The sequence below is a fragment of the Passer domesticus genome, chromosome 3, assembly GCF_036417665.1.
Source record: "Passer domesticus isolate bPasDom1 chromosome 3, bPasDom1.hap1, whole genome shotgun sequence".
Taxonomy (NCBI): Eukaryota; Metazoa; Chordata; class Aves; order Passeriformes; family Passeridae; genus Passer; species Passer domesticus.
In genome coordinates, this window is record NC_087476.1 from 122,129,719 (window position 1) to 122,157,611 (window position 27,893).

General features: G+C 46.1%; 1 protein-coding gene across 1 annotated transcript in view; it reads right to left on the reverse strand.

Moving 5' to 3' along the window:
* Positions 1–3,431: 3,431 nt before the first annotated feature.
* The window catches only part of LOC135297775 (2-Hydroxyacid oxidase 1-like), a 51,315-nt gene continuing 26,853 nt past the window's right edge, over positions 3,432–27,893 (reverse strand). Inside the window, exons 4-10 of the mRNA XM_064415689.1 lie at positions 23,137–23,288; positions 16,656–16,911; positions 13,459–13,634; positions 12,890–12,981; positions 10,211–10,369; positions 9,885–9,954; positions 3,432–9,523 (exon numbers count right to left, since the gene is read on the reverse strand). Coding sequence (XP_064271759.1) covers positions 9,453–9,523; positions 9,885–9,954; positions 10,211–10,369; positions 12,890–12,981; positions 13,459–13,634; positions 16,656–16,911; positions 23,137–23,288 — 976 coding nt within the window. The 3' untranslated portion in view covers positions 3,432–9,452. The remainder of the gene's footprint in view (positions 9,524–9,884; positions 9,955–10,210; positions 10,370–12,889; positions 12,982–13,458; positions 13,635–16,655; positions 16,912–23,136; positions 23,289–27,893) is intronic.

Genomic DNA, 27,893 nt, shown 5'->3' on the forward strand with positions numbered 1-27,893 from the left:
CCTACTGTGGGTCAGCAAGACAGTGAGATGTCTGATGTAGCTACACCAGCAAAGTCAAAAGCAGAGATGTCAGAGATACAAGGTGACAGAGCAGAGCTTTAATGAGTCTAATTCAGGAAGGTATCAACACTGACTCAAAGGATTAAAAATCCTAAATGCCCAGAGCCATTGGGAAGTCCTGGTGAAGAGGCTCAGCACCATTCAGGATCAGGAAACTGGAACACCTTTTTGTAGCTTGGCCTGCACAAATCAGTCATGCAAACTATCCTGTCTTGTCTGATTCTCACAGATTCAGCCATAAATTTAAAAAATTACCACCAAAAACATCACCTTCTTAATGGAAGGTGATAGACTGAGGAAGTTTTAAAGATGTTGCAATCACCCCATTTCGTTTTGACCATGAAAAACCAGAACATTTCAATCAAAAACTCTCCAATATCTTTTAGTCAAAATAGAGGATATCCTCTAAAAAAAATGTATTCAATTTAAAAACTACAAAGTACAATATATCACATCCCTTCAGAACATTTAAACACTCATAATCCTTGTTGCTGAAAAAAAAAAGCTTTGTTTTAAACACCTTCAACTTTCAGCCACAGCACCCTCTATGTTCTTTTTTTGAGATGAAAGAGCCTCAAAATCATCCCACTTGCACCTCCACACCAAGACCAAGTACTCACTCCATCTTTTTACTGATCTGTGTACACTTGGAATATTTGCAATGGCTGCAGAGGAGTTGGGTCCTGCATGGCACAAAGGTTTCACCTCTGGGAAATCAGACACAGGTTCACCACCAGGACACAAGTAAACTCCAAAAAGTCATGGTCAGGGCAGGAAAACTTATAAGGCAGGTGTTGAATACACACTTTAGTGTGGCTCCTCTGCTCCCACATGCAACTGGGAGCTGCTTGGGCTGTGCACATTACACATGAGATCAACAGGCAGCCCCTTAGCCAGACACCCGTGCAAAATTTTGTTTTACAGATCTAAACCACACACTAGAATGGACTCAGGATCACTTGATTTGGAAAATATAAAGTAGAAAACATTTTACTAGGAATTTCTGCTTTTGACAACAAACATCCCCTAAAGTTACACTCTGGTTTTTTGCACTACACCCAAAATCCAACATTCTTACTAGGCTGATGGTCCTGCTTTTATCAGCTGTTTACGTACTGTTGTGCTGCTTAAAACCATCATGTTGGGGCAACAGAAGTGTCTGTGTGACAGCAGAAGTGAAGAGTAATTAATTGACACACTTCACTGAACACTCAAATGCTGGGATGAGCTGTTCTGCCATTTACTGTGGTGACGTGGATGGAATAACTATGGCCAGCACTGCAAACAAAACCAAGGGGGAGCAAAACTAATCACAGTGACACCTCCTCACACCCAGTGAGGCAGTGGCAATAGTCTATCCTGATTACAAGTAGAAAAGGAAAGAGAAGCTTCAAGGAATTTCTCCACAGTCATTTTTTCATGAGCGTGGGAAGGTAAGACTGATAAAGGCTAGCTCAGGATGCTGCCTCCTGCATTCCCATGTATTAATATTTGTAGTAACAGACATATGCTTTCCCTGTGTTAATAATCAAAATGCTTCTCAGAGGCAACAAAAGTCTTCCAAGGTCAATTATCCAGTGCACAAATTCAGAATGGAATTCAGATTGTGCTACAACCACAGCTCTAGAAATCATGGCAGCAGCCACAGTGTTGGCTAAGACACACTTCATGTATGTGTTGCAGCCAACATCTTTGCTCATCACATGGTGCTGAAGATTTTCAAACACATCAGTAAAGAGCAACACAAATTAATAAATGAGCTAGAGGGCTGGATGTGCTCTACAGTTCCTTGTTCTTTGGATGCACTCTACATCCTCTGTAATAACTTGACAATATGGTCCCATCCATATCAGAGCAATAATGGAAAAAGGATTGAGAATCAAAAGGATTTTTAAAAAATATTTTTATCTTTATGGTAGAAGGGCCTTTTCTGCAATAGATCAAAAGTATGGTTTTATGCTTGCAGAGGAGGCATGTACACCCAAATCCAACACACTTGAAACAGATAAAAAGCAGAGCACACAGATGGTTGAAGTGTCTGGGCTGATGCTAATTAGCATGCCAGCGAATTATTTCTGTTGGGTGTGGTTTTGTAGTCTGTTATGCAGCAGTTATAAACCTACACATAAGTACTTGCAAGTGTCTGTCCCTAGACTCACAGGAGAAGGACTGTCAGTGGTGCCAGGAGGTCATCCCAGTGTCTCTGGAAGCACTGAATAACCAGAACACAAACTGGAGCTGGAGCTGTCAGAGATGTCTCTCAGCCTATTAGCAGGGAGCACACAAAAAGCAAAGGTTGGGAGACCAAATCTGTTTGAGGTATAGTTTGTGGATAGACAACACAGAGAGTGAGGCACAGGGATCATAATCTATTTGGGTTATTTGTCTATTAAAGTGTGCATGTCACGTACTGGGACTGTTCATCTTTCTATCCACAAAAGATGGATTGAATGAAGCTCTGAGCAACCTGGTCTAGTGGAAGCTGCCCCTGCCCATGGCAGGAGCCTGGGAACCAGGTGAGTTTTAAGGTCCCTTTAAATCCAAGCCATTCTTTGATTCTGTGATTCAGCACCAACTCTGTAACAGGGCAAGTTTGTCTGGAAAATAACCTGCAGCATTTAAAAGGCTACGGCACAGGCCTTGCCAAACTGAGAACAATCACCACAGCAGCCTTGCCACAGAACTTGCTGCTTTCCTCCAGCTGTGGCCTCAAAATTCCTGATAAAAGCAACCATCAAATACCTCACATGACAGCTGCAAGTCCCACTGATTCAAATACTATAAACTTGATATATACCTACAAAAGTTCCAGTGAAATGTATGAAAACTTGGGTGTCTCTTGGGAAAGTAGGGAGAACAGAGCCTGTAGGTTCACTAGAAGGCCTTTGCCAGTCTTCTCTATAGATTCCTTACCATGGCTGTGGATGGAGTATGGGCACCAGGGACTGGGTTTCCCTGCCACAAGACTCAGTGCTGACATAAAGTGCTGCTGAAGCACCACAGGCCACCAAAATCCCACCTAAGCAGTCCCTTGTCCCATCTGGCAAATCTTCATCTTTAATCCCGGGTAGGGGGCTCTTGAAAAATGAAAATGAGCTCTTACCTTCTCACCAAAAACACCCCAGCAACACTCACACCTGTCCATACCTCATGTCCAACTATTCCCAAAGGACAAAGACTGCCCAGAAGTGCCAGCCACCCTTCCCTCCCCAGGGTCCCTGTGTGATCCCACCCAGGGATGTCACAGCTGTGGGCACGGCAGAAAACATGCAGCGTGCAGTGAGGTGCAGTGCCACAGCCCCCAGCCCTGCAGCCATGGATTGGGAGCTGTGGAACAAACTCACCAGCAGGCAGTAAGGAAATGAGGTGGATTAGTGCCAACTCTTACTCTTTAATTGCAGATATATTCTGTTGGTCACAGTCTCAGGAAAGCACAAGTTCCTCTTTCCTAAAATACATTTCTCTGTTTGTAGCTCTTTGAAAGAGCTTGCCAGTGGAGTTTCTTGCATGAAGGGCACTTCTCTAGCTCTTCCAGGTTCTTGGGTAGAGACATAAGCTTGCCAAAAGGAATTTATACCAAATTCAGTAATTTTTGCTGCTCTTAACTACCTAATGGGAAGGCTGCAGACATGTAACTCCTAAGTCAGTGACAATTTGGATTAAAATTATAACACAGACCCCCACCTACACTCTTCAGCCTCTCTCTTTGATAGAATATGTGTACAGACCCAGAGGAAGGAAGCTTAGATATGGGAGATGATCCTGCTGTTTGAATTCCCATCTCTGATCAGCATTCAGATCTTACCTGTCAGGAAGATTGTTCCTCTCACACCCATGCTGGGTTTCTGGTTTTGGTAACAGAACATGCTGAACTCATTTTCTGGCCATAGAGTAGAGATGTGCACAATGCCCATCCTGAATTCCTGTAACAGCTGAGTTTATGCTGTGTCACTTTTTTGGAGAGTCTTCACACCTTCCTTCGAAGTCTTGGTGACTGTTCTCAAACATGAGACGCATCTCACATGAAATAAACCTTATGGTGAATACCTGCTTTGCAGGAACCTTTGTAATGACAACTAAGAGTTTAAAATCCACTACCTTCAGTTCTCCTAAAGCCCCTCAGCTCTGTTTGCCTGTGGACCTTCCCCTGCTTGTTGAGTATTTGTGGTGTGTGTTGTCCACCCCAGAGTTACCTGCCCTAGGGAGAGCTGTGAGTTAAGGTAGTGGAAGGGAAAGTTAAAGGATTTAGCTGGGGGAATCAGTTTTTCTGTGCCCCCATTTTAGAGAGAGGCTTTCTCTGCCTCTGCCTGTCAGTTTACCCTTCTGACTCTGTTGAGCAGAGACTGCTGCCTGCAGAAAAGCATCTCTGCAGTGCACAGCGCTGCCTTGGCTGGGACTGGAAGTTACAGCTGCTGCTGTCACAAAGTAATAACCAGTATTAATCACTGTCAGTCTGGTTATATGAATGTCTTCCCTTTGGCTGAATAATCCATCTGTATGCACCTCCCAGCCTTCCACACCACAGAGGTGCCAGCTGATTACTCAGTGTGGATAATTACCTGAGCACCCTGCAGGACTGTGACAGAGTATTGATGGACTCAGGGTGGTCCTAGCAGGGTGCTCTCGGGCACAATTCATCCCGCCCTCCTGAAATGAGCCACCTTAGGAGCTAGAAATCCATAAGGGGGAATCAGACCTTTGAAGTTCCTTTGGGACAGCCTCTGGGTGCCCCTTTCCAGAGCCCCAGGCCCTGGGGAAACACAGGGCTGCCCTCAAGGGCGTTCTTGTGTTGGCACACAACCCATGTACCTATGCAAAGGAAGAAGCTGAGCTACAGCACAAAGGCATTTTGCATCTGGAGGACGTGTTCTCGATGCAGCAAAACATCTTTGTTATGAATGTAACATATGTGGTACTCTTCCTCTGTTTGGCAGGAGATAAGAAAAACAGAAGCAATGCAAAAATGAAAACAAAATGGAGCACACAAGCATCGTGAAACAATTACAATGCTGCATCTCATTAGGACCTAAATCTGGGATTGCCAGTCTTGTTTTAAAACCAGTTTTGTTCAACACCCAGTGACAGAATTTAAAAGCTGACATATCTTGCTGTATTGTGGGCTGCAGTCACAGCTGGTGTAAATCAGTATAAACTAATGAAGTCAATGGAGCTTCTCTGATTTACACTAGCTGAGGTTATGGCTCAATAAGGTTAGGTTTGCTTTCTAGGAGTGTTCAAGGAAGCCAACTTCTGTGTGTCCTGTGATGAAGTGGTTATTTATAATGGCCTTCAGTGTGGTTTGGAGCCAAATTTCCACATCAAAAGTAGCTTTATAAGAGATATCCTTACAGTGAGGTTCAGTGCAAAATCATGACTTCAGAAGCCAGCTTTCCTCATGCACTCAAGTATTTGATTTCAGCCTGAAAACCATTTGAGAAGCCAAGAAAAGCAGAGCCATTCCTGCCTACTTCCCCAGCTCTGCTTCATCTTTGAGTCGCCTGCATATCCAGCAGGCCCCGACCTACACTGCCCATTTATCAAGGCGAGTTACTCTAAGTGTCTGTTTGTTTATGTTCAGAAATTCCCAGTAAGACAGACAAGTTTCATGCTCAACCTGAAGAATTGGGGAATGGAGGTGGAGTCCTTCCCAGTTCCAGAGCTATTTGTTTGGCTTGGCCACTAGTGCAAATAAAACACAATAACGTGTCCCGGAGTCACAGCGAGAGGTGGAGGTCACAAGAAAACAGATCATGTCTTTCACAGCTCCTCAGCTTCAGTGCACTGAATTATGACTCCTATTATTTACTTACTGGATTCTCCACCCTGTGTGCATGCTCCAAACATTTGAAAAGCAGCAGGTCTCTGCTTCAAAGGACTGACAGGCAAGTGAGAGAGAGAGGAAAATCTGTCCTCAAGCTGCAGTAACCTTCTCCTCCTCCTCAGTTTGATCTGAAAGGTCAGATGTTCCCACAGCCCTCAGCTGACTCCTGCCATCTGCTGAGCCAGCCCACAGTGCTGTGCTCTCCTCTGCTGAGTTCAACTGCAGGACTCTCATGGCAAAGACGTTCCCAGCACAGCCAAACCTGCTCAAGGTGGGCTTTTCCAGAAGGATACTGGTTTTTTCCTTAGGAGAACCCTGCTCCCTGCATGTCCAGCCTTGATGTGATCAGCTGTCCAGAACACATCACGGGCTCTTTCAGTGACCTCACCACTTTGAAACAGATTGATTTCTTTAGAACTTAGTGCTAAAAATGCACGTCTTGATCTCGGTTGTCAAGATCCCAAAATGGGGCTGAGGCCTCTCCAAACCTCCTGAGTGGTTTCTGCATATCCTGTGGAGAATGCCACCCTCTGTTCAGTGGGTTTAATCCTCCAGGAGCTCACTGGAGACAACTTTGTGGCAATGCTTCCAGAAAGGGAAACTTCTGAACTGGCAGCAGCAGGGAACTCCACACACAGGCTGAACATGAAACACCAGTGTGTGAGGGCCTGCCTCGCATCTGAACCTCTTGGGAAGTACCACTTTCTCCTGAAAAGCGCAGGATCTTCCTCCTCTTTCACACCCCCAGGTTTTGCTTTTGGTCTCTTCTCTCTTCACAGAACATGTGTTAATATTTTTGCATTGAGAGCTGCAGTCTCCTTTTCCAGGGAATGTTCCTGGTCCTTCCTGGGAGGTGGTTAGAGAGCCCCACTCAGCCACTGATCGTTCACCAGCCTCCCAAACCAGCTGGGATTTTTCCCAGTCCCCAGCACACCAGCTGAGTGCTGTCTTTCTGGGTACTGAAATATCACTCTATGTAGAATATTTTCTATGTAGATAATTTTTCTTTGTATTTGTGACTTAATATGGAGCCCAAGTGAAGCCAGAAGATCATTTTGCTGTTTAACCCATCCTGGTTGTTATTTGACATTTGGGTGGGCAGTTACACTAAAGCATCATAAATGCAAAATATTTCTGCTTCCCTCTACTTCTGTGCCTTCATATAAGGACTATGACTAATTGTTCCTAAAAGTTTGTTGGGTTCATTTGTTACTTAAGACAAATAATTTTCTACTTACCTATTTCACAAAGACCTATTTTTTTGGTTACATTACTTACCTTCTCCTCAGAAACACTCTCACAAACCATAGAAAGATCTACTATCACCTGTGTGCTCTGGTTTTTTCTCAGCTTCTCCAGATGAAGCAAGTGTGGAGATAGATTTTTTCCTTAGCCTGGACATTGTCCAGTTTTTAAAATGGTTGAGGGCACTCAGTCTTTCTGTTTTTTAACCCAAACCAAACAGAATTCCTGCCCTTTTTTTTTTATTATTTAATAATTTGAAAAAATAGTTGTGTTTGGCTGTCTCAAGATCAAAAGAAATTCTCTTCACTGTGGAATATTTTAAAAAGAGAATTCTATCAGACAAATTAATTAACTTTCTGTTAACAGTCTCACAGCCTTTAAGTACTTGGCTCTAATTTTGGTTTTTAGTGCTTGTCTAGTCTTACTAGGGTTGAGCTGGAAGGCAGTCAGACGATTCTCAGATAACAGGCAGGAAAAAACAATGTAAACCCCTTATCCCAGAGGAACCAGAAGCAGTGAATTACGCACAAGTAACAAAACCAGTTTCCTCACCATCAGAACTTCTACTGAACCACAGAGTTTCAGAACTTTCCTCGAATCTGGCTGGGGCAAAGACAGGAAACTGCATCTTCTGAGCTTTAGAAATAGATCTTAAACATGTAAACATAAGATATTATGCCCCTGTCTTTTAAGTAACATTTATATTATCTCAAATAAACAGTCTTGCCGAATTTAGTCTGTAATTGACATCTGACACAGTCCACATTGCAACAGATATGATAAGTGCAGTAAACAGCAGAAATTATGTTTCGCTGTTCTCTGAGAAACATTCATATTTCCTTGCACAGATAAACTTTATTTTGTTGCTACGCAACTCTCACAAAACAGACCATACTCTGCAGTAAATAAGAGTACAGATTTTACAACTGGAGGGCAAGCATGTGGCCTTTTGGGTTTTCTCCCCATTTCGAGTTCCAGCCCCAGCTTTAGTTCCCATTATAATATTCCATCATTTCATTACAAAGCTGCCTCCAAAGCTCAGTAAGGGATATTTCAAACCGAGCAAAGCGGGAGAGTCAGAATGCACGAGGCTGATGGGAAACAAATGGTGGAGCTGGTGATGTCAGTGAAACCATGAAATGAAGGGGTTTTTAATCTTTTTTGGTCTTCTTTAAAAATGAACATTAAATTTTCACAGCAAGGTATTCAAAACCTGTGTGGCCTTTCCCTGCTCCCTGTAAAATTGCCATATGTGCAAGGGAGGTGAGACAGGTGAAGAACTAGTCTTGGTTTTACCCAAGATGAGAACAGTATAGTCTTACCTCTTTTACTCTTTACAGTTGCAAAATTTCTCCTGAATTCAGTGGATATATTTTGGTTGTTCAGAGAACAGAGGCACAGATCCTGCGTGTCTCTGCATCCCCATCATGAGCAGAGTGAAGAACACCAAGATTTACCTGACTTAAGGGTGTGCATGGAAACTGAACAGAGCCACTAGGCTCTTCCCAAGCCATGGGTTAATGCCTCAATTATTCCAGTTTCCCTTTTGCACACGGCTGCAAATTCTACAAACTCTCCCAGGCAGCATCAGCCCTCCCTTGCCACTATTAGCAAATCAGTCCAGGTGAAAAATGTGACTCGGAGCTCCAGGTGGCTGCAGCTGGCACAGTTTGGGCTACAGGGATTTGCAGTAGCCAAGGCTCTGATGTACATCCCATGCACATACATAACAGCTGTCTGATTGCAGAGGGGCTTGTGCCACTTAAACTGCTGAATTTCCCCAGTTTTCCCCAGTTTTGCTTTGCTCTTTGGTTCCTTACAAGGAAGAGTCCTCTGGGCTCCTACAGCCTACGTGCCACAAGCCCAGATGCTTATAAAGTCACTAGGGAAAGGACATTCTGTTCATAGGAAAGCAAGATTTAATCTCTACAATCTTCAGTCTGGTTTCTCTAAACAGTGAGCAAGAAGCATCTTTTGCATTTTAAATTTCAGCATTTCTGTTTATAGTTTCACTTTAACAGCTAAATTACTCCCAGGCATGGAAATTAATTATCAGCATTTGTTGCAAAACACCTTGAAGTTTCTATGCTGGTCTTGTATAAAGGTCCATCTCTAATCACACCTCCCAGTGTAGCAGCTTTCCTTAAGAGCCCGAGAGATTTGGAAGCACCTGTAAAATTTGCTTTGAGTTATTTCTTCAACAAGTGATTTCCTACAGAGCAAGCATTCCCTCAGTCAGGATTGCAGGAGGAGGCCCTCAGAGGGAATGCAGTTGGATTTTGTCTGGAAGCACAACAGGCAACGCACAAGGCAAGAGTCTTCAGACCTAAATCTTGGAAAGCAATCCTTGATGTCTTCGGACCAGTGTCCTGCCAATTTCTTCTACTCTCCGGCATCCTGGAGGAGAAGTTGCAGATCAGTTCAAGCCCCTGATTTTCCAACCCACTCTAAGCCTTTTCTTTTTCTGCCTTATAAAAATCTCCATTCTGTCAGATGAAATCCACCCCTCAGCAACCAAAGATTTGCCATTACTTTTCTACAGATTTATTGCTCTCCTAGTGAAAAAAAAAAACCCAAAATAATGTTTTCACCTAAATCTTCTTGGTTCCCCATTTATAAGGCAGGGGTAACTTTTTCCCATTTCTCCACAGACTAACCTGTTTAGATTGCAAACATTCCCCTCATGCAAGTTGCTATAGCATCTTGCCTGGGGCAGAAGAGAAAACGTGATTACAGAGAGGAAATGTCAATGTCCCACCTGTCAAAGCCATTGCCAGGCGAAACTCTTCCTTCAGCATCTGGAGAACTTCTTTTACTCCTTCTTCACCCTGGGAGATTAGGAGACAATGTGAACTATTGTGTGTACGTTTATGTGTGTAGGCATAGGCATGGAGACTTGTGCCAAGAAAGGTTTTCTGCACAACCATAAATCCTGAGGGTTGGTCACAGCAAACTTTAGCAAACAGCAAATCAGAAGATCTGGATGCACAGAGATGCATCACACACACACACATGTACATTTAATAGGGCTGAACAGTGACTCTGGGGATCTGAAGTCATGCATTGGAGCTTCCCCTCACTTACTTGATAAGCCAGGCCCCAGAGGACGGGTCTCCCAACGAAAACAGCTTTGGCACCAAGAGCCAGTGCCTTGAGAACGTCCGTGCCTCTTCTCACCCCACCATCCAGGAACACCTCCACCTTCCCCTCCACTGCCTCCACGATTTCAGGCAAGACATCAATCTAAGAGAGAGAAACCAGGAACACAGCTTGGCTGCTCCTGAAACCCTATTTATTTTTTGAGCCAGTTCTTACACATAGGATCCAAGCTTTACAGCAGCTTAATGAGCAGTTGCATGCCTAAATATACACACCCAAATAACACAGCTTTGTATTGAGAACCAGCAGTGCCTTTGCAGGGTAGAAGGTACATACAAAGGTCAGATTTCTTTGGAGAGTCACATAAACAGAATGAGAATCAGCAGGGTCTCACAAAGTGGCCATCTGACCCCATGGCACATATCAATCACAATCAGATACACAAGCCAGTATCTGATTCTTATGCAGAATATATGAAACAGCACTAAGGAAGCCTTTTCATGGAGTTACCTCCCAAACTTCCAGTCTTCACTAGTCAGGGGAAGAAATTGGATCAGCTCACTTTTTAAATAATCATCTTTGCTTCCCTGTTTAAATTTCCCATTCATTTATCCTGAGGGCCAGCTCAGGAGCCCAGAGCAGGCACTGTACCTACAGACAAGGAGTGAGAAAAACACATGCCTGGAAGAACTTAGAGTTGGCTGAAAAATTTTAATTAATGCATTTTCCCTTTTGACAATGCATCTATTTACAGGAATGACTATAGAGAAAAACTTCTTAATGTGAGAAAAAATTAACTTTCCTCTAAGTTTTGAGCAAGGTGGCAAGTAATTTCTTTTAATGCTTTCACTGAGCTCTGCTCATCCCCTTTCTCAGCTTATCCCCTACACCAGTGATACAAATAAGGGGAGATATTTTTACTGTTCTCAAGTTACAAGTGTGTAACCAGGGAATTAAGTAATTCTTCTTGCCATGCAAGAGGTCCCAATGAAAGGATGAGCCTCCTGAATGCTCCTGGAGCATTAATTACAGGGCAGATTTTCCTACAAGGCCACCTAAATAGTTCCTATTCATGAAAATCAGGAAAGGAGCACCACCAGAAGCCAAGTATTAAGGAGACTGGAAAGAGTGTGTGGAAGTAAGACAAAAGACACACAAATTCACATCTTTCAAATACGGATGTAATTCATTTCCTTTCTAATGGATAAAAATGACTAGAAGATGGAGGGAAAAAACTTGAAAGTGCACTTTGTTTTTAGATTTGGATTAAAATTTTCTTCAAGTTTGGCACTTGCTGTGATTTTCCCCCTCCCTTTGGTTTTGCTCTCTTGCCAGACATATTTTGGATCTATTTCCATATCCAGAGACCACTCTCTACATCCTGACAAACCGTACCAACATTCAAGTGCTCTAATAACTAAAGCATGATGCAAACCATAATTAAAACATCGATTTCCTCAACGCGTAACTAGACACTAGAAATATTGACCAGCTTGGGTTCAGCTCACCATCTGAAACCCCAGGAAACTGAAGCAAATGATTATGTTTCTAAATCAGAACCATTTAACATGACCTGATGCAGATTCTTTATAAAAACAGGCATTGTGAAGTAGTGTTCTACCATAAACCCAGGGAACTCATCAGCTTTAGCAGCTCTCCTCTGCCCTGTGGTGTGGCAAAGGAGTAACCCCTAACAAGGACTTTGCAAATTTCTCTTCTGCTGCAGCTGTCAAAAATCAATTTGTATTTCTTGAGCTCTCCCGGGTTCCTCAAAATGATGTTTTTAACAACCTTATACATTGTTGCTGTTGGATTACCTCACACACAGGCTTGTCCAGGAGTTTCAAATACTCTCAGTGAGATTGGGGAATACTTGCCCAGGAGGTGACAAGAGGACCTGCTCCCCTCTCCCTTCAGGGAACCATCATGGAGAACAGGAGGTTTTTCATCGAGAACATATTGGAAATACTCTGAGAGGCACAACTGGGCTTTGATTCCCCTCCCTTTCATTCTCTTTTTATTTGTGCAGCTTTCCCACACCAAATGAAGCAAGATGAGTGATGACTGGAATTTTGGGGTTTTTCCTTCATCTTGAGCACATACTTTTTCATTTTCCTTTACTTCTTTCTTTTTTGCCGATGGAGAAATTCTCAAATCCCTTTCACCTTTGGAAAAGTCATGGGGTAGCACGACAAGGAAAAGGAAAAAGGAAAAACTGTAATTTAACCACTCTCTCCCTTTTCCAAAGGTGAAAATACTTGAAAGGAGAAAAATGGAGAGTTTCATTCTGCCTTTAGCTGTTCCTTAACTGCAATTTTTCAGAAGCCTCCAAAGAATATTAAAAGAGGAAAAACGACCCTAATACAACCTTCAGTGTGCTGCAAATGGCAAGAGGGTTTTTCAGAAATGGATGAAAAGGAAGACGTGGAAGAAAAATTCTGAAAGATTTTCCAATTTGATCTAGCAAGGAAAGGCTGTGTCTAACTCAGAGTACGATGTGACATACATAGAGAAGTGGAGAGAGGTTATTACTCATGGCTTAAGGCACAGAACACTTATTCCAGGTTTTTCCTCCAGCTTTCACATGTTCAGAGAAAGCAAACAAGAAGCCAAAAAGGCAGAGAAAATTAGAGATTGCTGGAGCATATTGGCATGAATACTCACAGTAGCAGGGACCCCATCAAGCTGTCGTGCTCCATGATTTGACACCAGGATCCCGTTTACCCCAAGCTTTACAGCTTCTTTGGCATCGTCAGCTAGGAGAAAACCCAAACAGGATGTGCCCCTCCATAAGTGGGAGCTTGTACACACCACAATCAGGGAATCACTGAGAAAACCATTGTCAGCTCATGCTGACACCTTAGGGCTTCATCCTACCAAAGCCTCGCCTCAACACAGAAAAAGGTTTTATCTTTAAGTAATAAGACCAGAAAATTAGCTTGGAAAGTTGGAGCAGAACATTTTATCCCTTTGGATCAGCAGCCACCTTGGTTGCTAGCCCTTATTTTCTCTATTATGTTCCAGAACTCATCAGTAAGAAATTCTTTTGCTGAATGATTTTGTCCACTGCAAAATTACTGGCATGATGGTGTTAATGGTGGCGTTGGTGACAACACCAGGCACTTCTTTAAGCAGCTGCTCCCACAAACGCCTTCCCCGCTGGGTTCCTGACGGTGCAGGAGAAGTGGCAGCCCTCCCCCTGCCCTCCCCTGGGAGGCAGCAGGGCTACCCACCCCTGAGGATCCCTTTCAGCACGATGGGCAGCGAGGTGAGCCCCCGCAGCCACTTGATGTCCTCCCAGCTGACGGTGGCATCGATGGCCTCGGCGACATACACAGCCAGCCCGCTGTCGTCTCCAAAGTCCTTCCCTGAGGAAAACGCCAGCTCGCTGCTCGAGAAGTTCTTTAAACTAAGGTGACAAAAGACACAGAAAAACAGTCCGAGGAGGATTTGCTGTGGTCACAATGGGTCCCCAATGCCAGCATTCAATGTGCCTGAGTCACAGCTTTGCTGCACTGCAGGACAAGAGCAAAACCAGCCAGTCCTAGCACAGCAGATCCCACTCCTCTGATCCATCAGATCCCAAAACCTCTGGCTGACAAAGCATTTGATAATCAACACAAGCACTGGATCTTTAATGTCCCGTCCAACCCAAGCCTTTCTATCATCCTGTGATGGTTTTGTGATAAACCTGGGGCAAGTTTCTCTGGTCCAAGGTAACAGTCTGATTTCTATAGCAAAATAAATAGGGTTGGGTTTTGTTTTTCAAATCCAGGGAATTCAGCTATGAGAGGAATAGGGGATCAGGGAGGAAATGAAGTTTTCTTAAGCCCCATGAAACAGATGGATGCCCATGAAGCCTTGCAAAGAATTCAGAATTTCCATCTGTCCAATAAGGCCAACAAGCCAGCCTGTTTACCTTGTGTCCCTTTTGTACATTTCCTTGTAAAATGTAGGGCTGAAAGGAAGCTCAACGTGAAAACATTGCTGTTACTTGGGTTTTTCAGCAACAAAATCTCACAGGTTGTAGCACATCCATGTCCCAATTGCCCTGCTCTTCTGAAACTGTGTCTTGTCCCACATTGGGCTATTTAATCCTCACATTTCACATTTTGGGAAGTGCACGAGTGTTTTTGCATGGAACCTGGCTGGTTTCACTGCTGATTTCATGCCTGCAACAAGCAGAATTTCACATGGCTTTTCTGTCCAGCTCCAGGCCCAGAAGCAAACGAGAAAGGAGCAGGCTCTCAGCAAGATCCAGCTTTTCAGCTGTTGGTTTGTGGAGGGTGGGGTGCCCAGAGAAAAACAGAACCATGGATAAGATTATATAAATAACTGTTGTTTTTCTTGGCCTGCAAAATGCAGATCAACACTTGGATGAATGTTGCCTTACATACATTTCAGAGCACAATGGCACCTTGTTGTTGCTTTGAAACTTTGTTGAAAACCCGAAGCCAAGAAAAAGTTATCACATAAATGAGCAGAGCCCCGCGCTCGGAGAGTTTCACCGCGGCCTCTGCAACAAAGCACGGCCCAGCAGCACTCGGGAATCTGCAGTGATTCATTGGAACCTTTAAGGATTACTCCAATTTCTCGTGATTTCATCCTGTTCACTCGAAACCTTGTTATATTTGGGCAAATATAACAAATACATTTGGGGTGGGGTCAGAGTGCTTCAGAAACGCTCTCCCGCTTTTCTCAAACGTCTTTGGGTTGTTGGACTCGCATTCAAGAACTCCTCAACCCCAGGCCTTAAAATTCTATTGCCCCTAAAAAGCAAGCGATTTTAACAATTGCTCAATTGTATCTTTCAGAGTGAAAGGTCAGTGTATATTGATAATGTGTCAAACACAGATCTCTAGCACGATTACAACACAGGGCACACACATACCAGTGTGGTACATTTTCATGTTAGGTGCATTAGGGGTTTTTTGCTTTCTGGTGCTTTCCTCCTAAAACTGTACTTTAACAGAGAAATCAGAGTTCAGGTTGCTCTGTCAATTTTCATCTCTTAGCTGAAAGTACAAGTGCACGGGGGAGAGCCAGCACCCAAGCTCTGCAGGGGTTTTTGTCAGCAAGGTAGAGAATCAGATTCCCTGCAGAGCCCCATGGCTTATCCTCCTTTTGAATAGTATGGAAATGAAGAGACACTTCTGGATGTGATTCTTGCTAAGTACATGTTACTTACAATGTGTGTACAGCATAACACAGCAGTCTTTGGAGACACAGGAAGAACAATTCAATTTCATTGATAATATTCAAAACTAGCTTTCACCCAGAACTCACCTCAAAGTTTATCTGCTTCAAAATACATTAAGCTGTCTTTTTTCTCTGTCTCTCTATTTTTGTGTTCATTTTCATGCTCTAAATAATTCTAACATGTGCCATGTAGACTGTGGTTGTTACCAAGGTCTATATACAAGAACCTTGCAAGATTTTTAGCTTCAAGTCCTGGATATCCCATTGAGTAAATATTCTTCCAGCCAGTCCTTGGCTGCTAGAACTGTGCCAGCACTTCAGTATGTGTTTATCAGGGGAGTCTCTACAGTCTATCAATTCATATTTACAAAAGGCCAGGCAAATCAATACCCTTAAACAGCTTTGTAAGGTTAAAATCCTGGTTTAACTCTGTTAAAATTGAATTCCTCTTTGGCCCTGCAGTGGGGAGGAAATAGAATTAGTGCTGAAGTCAACCATGACGCCACAAATTCTGAGACACAGAAAACGTCCCAAAACACACTGTGGGGTAACAATTGCCTTCATACAGAACTTCGAAAGACTGATACCCATGTGTTTCTGCATTGGAGTAAAAGAAGAGAAAGACTGATAGTGATATGTTTCTGCACTGGAGTAAAAGAAGAGAAAGACTGATACCCATACGTTTCTGCTTTGGAGTAAAAGAAGAGAAAGACTGATACCCATGTGTTTCTGCACTGGAGTAAAAGAAGGGAAAGACTGATACCCATACGTTTCTGCACTGGAGTAAAAGAAGAGAAAGACTGATACCCATACGTTTCTGCACTGGAGTAAAAGAAGAGCTGAAGTTGCTGGAAAAGGGGCTCTGCAGTTGGTACCAACATGGCCCTGGACCCAGAGCAGTGTCACAGGACAACACAGAAGGAACCATGACATCTTCTGGGATGGAGTTTTGGCCCACTAAGTCCAGACCCCTTTTGGATCCCAGTTCAACATCAGAGCAGGTCACTCCGGCTCTGCCCAGCTGAGGTTTGAAGATAGCCAAGAACCCACTGACACAAGCACAAAGAACTGCCCCACATGCCTTAGTTCAGCTGAAGTAAGAGACGTGGGGCACCTTTCACAGCGTGCAGAGAGCCAGGCACGCTTCGCTCTGCCCCAAAGCAGCCGTCCCCAGCGCCACCCTCTCCCTCGGCAGCCGCGGCGGCGCTGGCCCTGTCCCCAGCGCAGGTACCTGAGGTGCGGGGGCAGCTGGAAGCGGTTGCGCACGTCGGCGCGGCGGCGGCCGAGGTAGGGCGTGTCCACGGTGAGGAAGATGCCGCGGTAGCCGGCCGCCTCGGCGCGCCGCACCAGCGCGGCCGTCACCCGCCGCTGCCGGTAGGCGTAGAGCTGCAGCCAGCGCAGGCCGCCCGGCGCCGCCGCCGCCACCTCCTCCATGGACGACGTGGCCCAGGAGCTCAGCATCATCCCTGTCCCCACGGCCTGGCAGGCTGCGGGAACACAGAGAGAGGATATAAGCAGCAGCATTCGAGTAAATGCATTGAAAGCTTCCAGAGTTTTGGATGTTGCCGTGTTGCCTCCCCAAAAATCGCCCTCCGCACCTAATACTAACCTCATACAGATGTGTTCTCATGGAATTATCACTTATTCTTTTTGGAGTGATCTGTCACTTATTGTAAAATAAAGGAAAAACACTCTGTAGAACTCAGAAATATTCTAGAGAGCCTTGTTTTCCTTGGTCTACCACAGTACGCATATTTTTAATGTAAATGGACCTCTGTTTCAAGACGTCATCCCCAGCCCATGGAGGAATTAAAAAGTGGTCTTTATGACAACATTTTATTAAATAAGGATTACAAGCCTCTTGGAGTGGAAACTTATGAACAGCTTATTCAAACAAATTGGTTACACCCTCCCAGGGCCACCAGCCAGTTTTCCCTCACTGGAAATACAGCAGCAATCACCCAAACTCTCCGGTTCGTAACCATCCCGTTGCTCTCCTTTAAACTGCTGGACACAGTTCCCTCTACATCAGGAATGCTGATGTAGGAATTGCAAAACCCTCACATCAGATAAGGGAGAAATGTAAATGTTATGGTTCAATCTGCCTTTAGGTATCCATTTATTTCCATTTTTGCCTTTTATTCCCACATCTACCTCTATTGCTAAAGCAAAGATTTAGTTAGAAACTACACAATAAAACATTTTTGGTGAAGAGAAGATATAAATCATGGGATACCACCATATCCTTTCAACTTAGCTGTACATGTAGCAACAGAGAAGATAGTGCTTTTCTCTTATTTAAGATCAGGTTTAAGCAGTTTGGTTCAATGAGAGTTCAGGCATCCCAAACGGGGTTATGGCATTTTCATGCAAGCATGCTCACAAAATTCCCCTCGTCTCTCCTTAAAGTTCACAGCTCTCTGGTGAAGCACCAGCTCAACACACGCAGTTTAGATCTCCCAGGCAAATCCAAAGTTCACAGACAAAAAATTTTCAGGGTTTTAGAAGCTTCCAGTTCCAGTTTTGGTCGATTTGTCCTTGATCTGGATAATTTTAAAGCTTATTTTGACAATTTTCTAGACTTCTAAAACCATGAGATACAGAGGCCTGAAGTGCTGCCAGGTTGGGTTGGGTTTTTTTTTTTTACCTCAAATTAGGTTTCTCTAAAAATACACTCCAACTTCTCACAAATTTAGCTGCAGTTGAAGAAAACAGAAGCAATTCATTTCCTCTAACAACTGTATTTTTCACTTCACTTTTGGGGTGCTGCAAATAATTTATTATTTCAAATCAGTCCTACTACAGCCATATTCCCACAGGATGCTCTTGCTGCAATAAGTGACATTTGCCAGAGTTTAAGCAGGAGATGTTTTTGTAAACCAGCCTTTCCTCATGCCATTGCATGCTTGCTTTTAGTTACTTGTTTTTTATGTTTTTTCTTTTTTTCCAGGTCTTCTTTTAATCCTGAGCATTGCCCAAAGGACATATTGACCCTTGCAGACCCTGCAGGCTCCTGCTGGGCTCTGTGACAGCACAGAGAGCACAGCAGAGGGCACACACAGGAGCTGGGGAAGTCCATGGCACCACAGAACCTAAAGAATCTCTTCCTCATCCCTAACCCAAACCTGCCCTCTGGCACTTGGAAGCCATTCACTCCTGGGGAACCCAAGTGAAGTGTTTTACATGGCAACAAATGGGACAGGGTGCACTTGGGAGCTCCAGTGGGGAACAGAGCAGTGACCTTTTTTTAGCTCTTTTTTCACCCTGAAGCCTCAGAGCATCCTGTCCCCATCGTTCCTTACATGGTTTGGGAAGGGTACAGGATTTGTCCCCGTGGGCAGCTCAGAGGAAGAATACTTCAGGGAGGGCACTGGAGAGGAGCCCAGCTCAGGCTTGCAGATTTTGTCGGGGTTACCTTGTATGGGAATGGGAACTGCTTTTTTCCTCTAGCTGGGCAAATTCCCATCATTTCCCTTTTAGGGGCATCTCCGAAGCCCAGCAGTCAAACTGCCCCACTGCAGGCGTTTTTCCCTGAATCCAGAGAATCCACTGTGCCCAAGCTAAGGGCCAGAGGACATTCCTTGGGATCAACACCATGTCCTTTTGGCACAGTGGTATTTCCCAGGAGCAGCAGCCGTGTTCTTGGAGCTGCATCTCCCAAGAAACAGAGTTGTTTAAAGAACTCCACGTAGCTCTCTTGACAAACCACACTTGGCTGAGAGATCCCTGTCAGCCTCTGCTCCCTCAGCCCCTACCAAACCCTGCGTGAGAGCCATGCCTGCCATCCCCTCGTGACACAACGTGTTTTGTCAGCTGTACAAGAGGGCTGCAGGGAAAGGGACACGTGGCCAAAAGGGATCTGGGATCTGCCTGCCATGCCAGGCTGCCTGGGCACACTTGCAGCACTGAGTCCCCCAGCCTGCTGCTCTCCAGGGGAATCCAGGCCAGGTCAGCCCAGGCCACGCTGTCCCATGTGAATATTGTCCTCTCCACGACTCTGGAGTGACATTAATTTTCATATCTCAAAATTAACCTCATCTTTCCATCACCACATAGGTAACAGGTGGGTACAAAGTCCCACTGCTTTTGTGGCTGAGCACAAAACATAACAAATGGCCAAGTCCCTCCTTCCAGACACAGCCATGTCTGATGGGCAGAAGAAACCCAAATCTCAGTGCTCAGCTCCACAGAGAGAAAAAGCACAGTAGCAACCTGTCAGGAGCCAAAGGAACAAAGGTGTTGGTGCCTCTCCATGGGAATGTCAGAGCTGCCAGAAACTCTGCTAAAACAGGGGGAATAGGACAGCTTTGCAGGCAGCACTCCTGTGCTCCATTTGGCAGAGCAAAGGGTGCAGTCCCGTCGCAGGTGATGGTGAAACCCTCCCTGTGTCAGCACAGCCTGGACAGGGCTCTGAGTGCAGCTGCACAGGGCAAACACAAAAACTGCAGCCTGAGCAACTGTCAGTGACAGCTCCCCAAAGAGCTGGCCAAGAGCACAGGCGGGTTCTCAGCCTGGTTGTCAGCCATTCATGGAGAAGGCAGGCACTGCAATGCTGCTGTGAGGTGAAAACAGGAGTTTAAACTACCCATTAAAGGCAATATGGGATAAGCAGGAATATAAACACAAATCTCAATTAAAAATGCGATGGATCTGTTCATAATCAATTAAGGCTGCAAAAAACCTCAGCTATTTCTTGCTGAGCAGCTGGATGGTGCACAGGGTTCTGAGTCAGTGTGCTCGAGGTGGGTCCTGTTGACAAGGGGATCATGCTGGTTTGCAAGCACAGCATGAAGTCAGGGTGGCAAACGAATGCCTTGGCATGGGGGAACAGTGACTGCTGATGGACAAGCAAGGGAAAAAGATCCCACAGAATCAGAAGGGTTCTATTGAAAAGTGTTTAGAGAACAACCTTTTGCTCTTTAGTGGCTAAGATTATTCATCGAATTTGGCAAATATTTTTAGTCAAAGAGGTTGAAATTGGAGTGGGAAGGATAGAAAAAAACACCTAAGTCAAAATGTCATGTGTTGATCTTTTCAAAATGGAAATGTTTTCTCCTGAGCTGACACTTTTGTTTCAAAACAGAACTATAGCTAAAAGCATTAGCCAGTAGGAAAATGAAATAAAACATTATGCCTTGGATCAAATGAAACATTTCAGTTAATCCAAAACAATTTTCCTCCCAATTTTTCAGTCTCTACTGAACAGAAAATCCATTCTTTGGAAAATTGCCACATACACTGATGAACTACAACTAAAATGCCAGGGAATATACTTGAAGGAAGACCTAGAAAAACTGGGACAACTGCCAAGGTGCATGAAATTGTTTCAAGGACAAGAGAGCTTTCTCTGTAAGGAAGGACTCAGACAAATGTCAGAGAAAACTGAGGAGCAACCTTATTACAGCCTGCAGAGACATTTTTAAATATTCATCTATTATTTTCAAGTCTAGCTAACAGGAATGCACGTAAATCCAACACCTGGGTTTGAGGCTGTGCAAGGTTTGACCATGAGTGCAGTTTATGCTGCTCAGAGTGGGCTCACCTAACCTTTGGAATAACTTCCATTGTGCTGGCTGGCCTGCCACCAGCAACTCTCAAATGACAACTGGGTGTTTTTCCTAGAAAAGATTCTTTGCTCACACAAAAGAACTGCCCATGAAGGGCTGTTTCAGGTGAGCTGAGGGACCCTGCCCTGTTCTGGGAAGGTGCACACCCCTCTCCACCAGCTTGGCTGCTGTGGGACAGCATTCCTGGGGAAGCAGCAGCCCCCAAACCCTACCAAGCCCCAGAGCAAGAAGCTGTGAGGGCAGGGAGTTCCAAGGGACACCGTGACGCCCTTGTCCCCAGAGGGGACATTCACCCTTCAGCACAGGGACAAAGCTGCCGGGAGAGCAGAGCAGCTCCCAGCAGGACAATTCCTCGAGCGCTGTTCTCCAAGCCCCGGGAGCTCCGGGAAGGAGCTCTCCTCACCAGCCTGCTCTGCTGTGAGCCAGGATTAGCCCTCGGGGCTCAAGGCACACTCGTGGCACACAGGGAGGCTGCCCTGGGGGCTGCTCTGCTCCCAGGGCACTGGCTGGGAAGGGGCAGCACCCAGGCCATGCTGTGCCTCCCAAGGATCATGGCAGAGGCACCACCCCAAAGAGCCCTTCCTGCACACCTGAGCCAAGAAAAGCCAGGCTTATGGAGCACGCCAGGCTTTGCAGAAGCCACAGACTTCCTTGGCTGTGCAAACCAGTGCAGCTGAAGCAGAATTAAACCAACAGTTTGCTCACTTAAACTCTGTGCTACCTCTGGAACAGAAGTTGGATGTGGCAAACCCCCTGACCCCGAGTGTCCCAAGTGTAAGAGAACCCTTAAACCAAATGTGTACTTTACACCTAATTCCTGTCATCTTATAAGGTCAAACCAAGAGCTTGGCACTGAGTGCCCCTCTCCTCCTCTAACAGCACAAAACCAAAGCCTTTTTTTTTCTCCCCCAAATGCCAATGCAATACAGAGGGTGTGATTTTATTCCTTTGAAAGCAATGAAAATTCACCAGCTCCAATGGACAAGTTTACTGGACCACACATTGCAACTGGTGCCAGTACACCGAGCTGTGCCAGCTTGAAAACCCAGGAACATTAAAGGCAATGATCATGTATTAAGGTTTGCAAATGTGGTACCAGCCTTATTTTTGCATGCCGTTGAGGATTTATGCCTTAAAATGTGCCAGGCTGCAGCATCAGTGGGAATCTTAGCTAAGAACCATCCTGAATTTTGTGTTGCACATCTCGCTCCCACCATTGCATTAACGTCTGCACTAAATGTTTCAGAGTTTCCCCCGGCACGAGCTGGCCCAGCAGCGATCCGCGGGAGCTGCCAAGGCTGGGACAGCACCGGGCCCTTCCCAAGGCATCCGAGGTGCTGGAGTGCCATCGCGTGGAGAGGGCCGGCACTCAAACGGGGAGAGCAGCTGACAGAGCTCTGGGGAGGGAGGGGAAAGGCGGCCCCAGCCGTGCTGTACGATGGACAGGTGTGTTCTCTGTGCTAGCGCTGGAGCTGGGCAGCACAGCTCAGCCATGGGAACCGAGAGCAGCTCCCGCTGCGGGACTCGCTGCACACCAGGGGCTGCTGCACCGGCCATGGCGACGCTGTCTGTGAACAACCCAGCCACGCACAGCATTGTTTCTCTTTTAAATATCGCCTATTTAGGTTTTGTACCCTTTTCCTTTCAGCACGGGGGCACTGAAATGCACAGCCCACACCTCTTATTCAGATTTGGTGCTTTCTGCAGCTGGAGTTAAAGCAGCAGGCGACAGTTCCCCATCTGAATTCTGGTTAATACCCTTTTGAGCTGCAGCCTCTGTGCTGGCAACATCTTTGTGCAGCTTCTAGCCTGGAGGGGCCCTTATCTCACTGCCTCCCTGCGATGCTCTCAAAGAGCTCTCTTCCAAGCCAGGATTTCTGCCAGGCAAACAAAGGCCTCTAGAAGTTGGATGAAGTTCTAGAGTCAATTCTCTAATAGGAAGAATGTTGCTGTGACAATGTTTATAGCTACGTAGAATGTATGGATAGGTAGATAGATGTTAATTTTACATACAACAAATTACTCCCCAAATGAAATATCCTTCATTTCCCCCCGCACTGTTTCATGGAGAGGGAGACCACACTCAGAGGAGTGAAGCAGTGAAAAAGAAAGGCACGAACCACCCGGCCGTCCCTCCCCGCTCACCTCGGGCGGTGGCCGTCTCTCCGTGCGGGTGAGCCATGCGCTGCATGGCGGTGGCGGCCACGCACACGGGCACGGCGACGCTCTGCCCCAGCACACGGGTGGACAGGTCCATCGCCGACACGTCCCTGAGCACCCGCGGGTACAGCTTCCACCTGGCACACACAAACACACCGGGTCGCAAAGGGCTGCAGCACGGGGAGGGCACGGCTCTCAGGGACAGAACCCCACTGTGCCACGCAGAGCTGCAGCACAACCCCTGCAGGGACCAAAGAGCAGCGAGCTGAAAGAGGCAAAGACCCCTTGAGCACTTCTGGCTGGTATTGTTTGAAAGGAAAGAGAGGAGCTCTAAAGGAATGAGGTTGGTGGTGAGTCTCAGCCCCCCGAAAGCCTCGGGGCAGAACTGGGTGCCAGACACTGTGGGCAAATGGAAGAAGTCATCAGCCAGCCTCAGTTATCCCTTCCATGGACTAGGGAACCAACAGACACGGGGTTATTGGTAACACAAGCCTGGCCTGCAGGCTGGGAACTCCCTTTTCCAAACCAGAGCAAAAGAACCACACTTAACCTGAAATTACAGTTTGCTGCAGCCAGGCTGGACACCACGTGTCTGCACACAGAAATTTACCTTTTTATGGTCCCACACAGGAAAACAGCATCAGAAGACCATGATCCCTATTACGGGATCAACTAGACACCATAACATCCAGAGTTTTATGAGGAGGGCTGCATTCCTGGGGATTCCTGTGCCGTGGGACTTGTCCAGGTCTGTCACAGCACTGCCACCACTAGAAGCCACAAGAGGGGGTGCAACTCCTGGGGCTGCCTCCGGTGGGCTCAGCCAAAGCCTCCCTGCAAACACCGACCTCTCACCGAGGCCTCCCTCCCTCCCTCCAAAAGGGCTCCCATGGCTCCTGGACTGCAATTACAGAGAAGAATTAAAAATATGTGGTCTAATACAGCTGAACTTGAGCAACTGCTCAGTACCGGAATGCTCGAGACTGATAACATTATAATTACCAGCAGAGAGAACCAGAGCCACTGCTGCTCTCCGACAGGGAGTAGAGGTGAGCTTGAGCATTAACATGAAAATTCAGGGGAAAAAAAGACAAAATCTGTTTTATAGAAAGATCAAGAGACATTTTCCCCAAAAGCCTGGGGCAGAGCCAGGACAAGACCCACCTTTCTGAAGGCCTGGGGCCGTGCCAGCTCTGCAGGCAGTGCTCCCCAGGGAGGAGAAGGACAGTTATGATGCTTGGAAGGAGATGTGTGGCTGTGCAAGTCAGCTGTGCTGCTCAGAGCCAAGACACACACGGCAGGAACATCTCCTCACACTTGTTTTCATGCCATTGTAGCAGTTTGTTATTTTTCAGGGGAGGATGGGTGAGGGTGGGACAAAGAAAACAGGACTTCTTTCTCCCCCTTTTTTTCCTAATCCTCATTCCGAAGGCTTCCACTCTGCCCTGAGGTATCTTCTCCCAGCAAAGAAAGAAAACCAAAATCCCCAAAAACCAAAAAACCTTGCTGATTTATAGTCAAACCCCAAAGCATGAAGGATGTGAAGCATCTCCCTCTTCCCCGGGCTCCTGGTTTCTCAGATTGGTTCCTGCCACTGCCATCTCACAGCCGGCCTGTGAGGGTCAGCCCCGAGGTAAAACATCCCTGTGGTGCTTTTGGCTGGGAAGAGAAACAGGAGGAGCCAAAATCCCAGCAGTGCATGCAAGAAAAGTGATGCAGTCCTGAGCAGAGAGCCCTGATCAGCTCACATCCTCTCACCCAGCACCCAGTCAGTGCTCCTGACCCAGAACTGAGCGCTCCCACAAAAACACCAAGCAGCTTCACTACCTGGGTATCATCATCCTTCAGTAAAACCTGCTCTTGCTTTGGCAACTCGGCTGTTTCCAGCTCTGAGCTTGACAGGCACTTGAAGCCAGGCGTTGTCTGGACAGGGAAATGCCCTCCACAGCAGCAAGGAAACCTCACAGGCAGCATTTCCCCACCACCAGGGCACGCAGTCATTCGGCTGCACACAGCACCTGCTTCCTCCAAGTCCTTCAGTGAAACATTTCCTGTATATTTTGGAAAAAAACTTGGATTTTTTTTTAATTCACCATCTCCTCATCACCCACATCTTTTTCCAGCCAAGTCCACAGTCGTGTGCTGCAATCAGCAACTGAGAGTGAGTGCATCCTTCTTCCCAGCTGGAAGCAGGAGGTGCTGCAGTTGGGAAAGCAGTGAGGGCTCCTGATTTAGGCAGCTTCAGCTAAAAGCTGTTTTGAAGGAAGGATTAAAGGGAAGGAAGGGGGATTAATCTTTTGTGTCCTTTCCTTTTTTCTCCATGCTCAAAAAATTTTGTTTCTAAATTACCTTGCAGTGGGGTAAGAGGGAAGCACTGGCTGCTTTCAGCTGGGGAAAGCACTGACATTTTCAAACTGCACCATATTTTCAAGCAGCTCCTCTTGTTCCTCTCCCGAGTTGCCCCAAATCCCCTCGTGCTGCAGGGCAAGAAGCACATTTGGGAAAAGACACACTGCTCAGGCCAAGCCTCCATCCTAAACCCAACCCAGTTTGCTGCCCTTCTGTCTCCTACAGCTCCACTTCCCTTCAGGGGCTGGTGCTGTGCCAGGCCAAGCAACAGCTGCTTTTCCTTGGGGAAAGTTCTCTTCCCTCCCTGCATGTTTTGCCATCCACACTCTTTTTGTGGTGCACTGGGAATCTGAGGTGAAAGACATCACAACAACACAATTAAATTATTATTCCAAGCATTCCTTTTCTTTTCTCCCCTGAACTTCCCAGACTTGTCTGACCCAGTCCCACAATCAGCCTTGCTTTTCTAACCAGTGTTTAAATTACTTCTGTGGCCATTTCAATGCCTTTAATTGCTATAAGGCAACAGCATGTTTGCAGAAACTCTGCATTGATGCTGGCACTGCTGAAGCAGCAGCTGCTGTTCCTGCACAGGACAGAACAAGGCAGCTTCTCCCAAGGCCTCCAGGAATTCCATGGCAGGGTGGAGAAGCAGGAGCCTGCTCCACATCCTCCTGCTGAGAGGGGAGGCTCCAGACTGATTTCCTGGATGCCATCGAGCTAAAGGCAGCCCGACCTTGTCACAAAAATCTCCTCTCCATTCAGGCCCTGCACTTCAGAGACAGCTCGAGAGGGGATTTCAGCTCCAGACAGGCCTGGGAGGGCACTCAGCATTCCAGGACGCAGAGCAAAGCCAAGGAGAAGGCAGGCAGGCACCACAGGCAATGACATATGCTCTGCCATCCCAAATCATCCTGCTGGCCTTACTGCCTCACTTCTGCCAGGGCCATTTGGGAACTAGGGATAAGAAATACTTGTCTGGGCTCAGCAGGAACACCCTGATGTCAACACCCGAGCGCTGGCTCTTCCCTCAGTCCCAGAAGGGCTGGCAGCTGGGGGAGAGGTGCTGCACCTGGTGTCAAACTCACCTCAAACACTGCCCTTGTGGAGGCAGTTTGTACTCTGCTATCTGATTACACAAAGCACCTCAAGGTCAAAAGGCCAAGACTTTCATTTTATAATCCAATGAGTATGAATTGTGCAGCTCCAAAAATTGCATGGAGTGTTCCAAAGATACTGCAGGATCCAGCAACACAACCACCCATTAGGGATCTTCCCTGATGACAATAGTAATACTAGTCCTTAATAAGATCATCTATTATTTCTCTGGAAATGAAACCATTTGTTTGCCAAAAAAATTATAAAGAACTCACAGATGAGCCCAGCACTGGTTTTCCACCCTCACACCTCACCTGAATAATCCTGCACCATAAAGGCACAGGTTAGCCATTCCTGCTTCTGGTTCAGTTTTGTGCTTTCTCTTCCATTTAAATTTATAAAGATTATTTAATCTGCAAACTTTCTAAATCTGACTGAACCCTGCAACTAAGCCTCTGACAGGGGAAATCAATGGCAAACTAAGCTGAACATACTCCTATCTTCCACAAAATTATCTGACTTGGTGATCTTTGTGCCTCGGGGGTGTAAAGTCCATCTGACTTTATATTTACCCAAGCTGCAGTCAGGAAGAGGCAGGAACACCAGGACTGTGTGAGGGTCAGAGTGAGCAGTGCTGCCTCATGCTTCTCCCAACAGCATCCAAGGGAAAAAGAAGGGTTTTTCAAAGTTCTTTGTGTCAAATAGGTCTTACAAACCAAATTATTGCAGTCTTTACAGCAGGTGCTACCTTTTAGAGATGTATTCCCAGGAAGCCATTGCAAACATGGCCTAAGGACTGTTCATGGCAGCATCCCACGTGCTGAGAAAATGGGATCTTATGTCAGATAAATACCAAGGGAGGGAGAGCAAAGACACAAACACCTCCCAGCCCCTTCATCCTCACTCTGCTGAGGAGCCCCAGCACTGAGGGATTTTCAGCCACACCAAATGTCACTGAATTCTTTTAATGTCTCAGGCATTGCTAATGAACATCTCCTTCAGTCCCGGGCTGCCTGCAAACACCACAGTTTGAACACCTAAAACTGAAGGGTTTTCTTGAAAATCTGATAGAAGATTCAGGAAAGATGAGGTAAGCCTGCAGCCCACAGGCAAACAGCTCAATGTAAGGAGGTCTCTTATCAGAGGAATCCATCCCTGTGGCAGGAACAGCTCCAGAGCAGAGCTGCCCTTATCTCCCTGCCCTGCTGATGCCAGCACAGCAAGGGATGTGCCCAGCTCTTTGTTGGCCTGCCCCTGGCAGCTTTAGATCCCACCTCATCACAATCAGCTCCAGC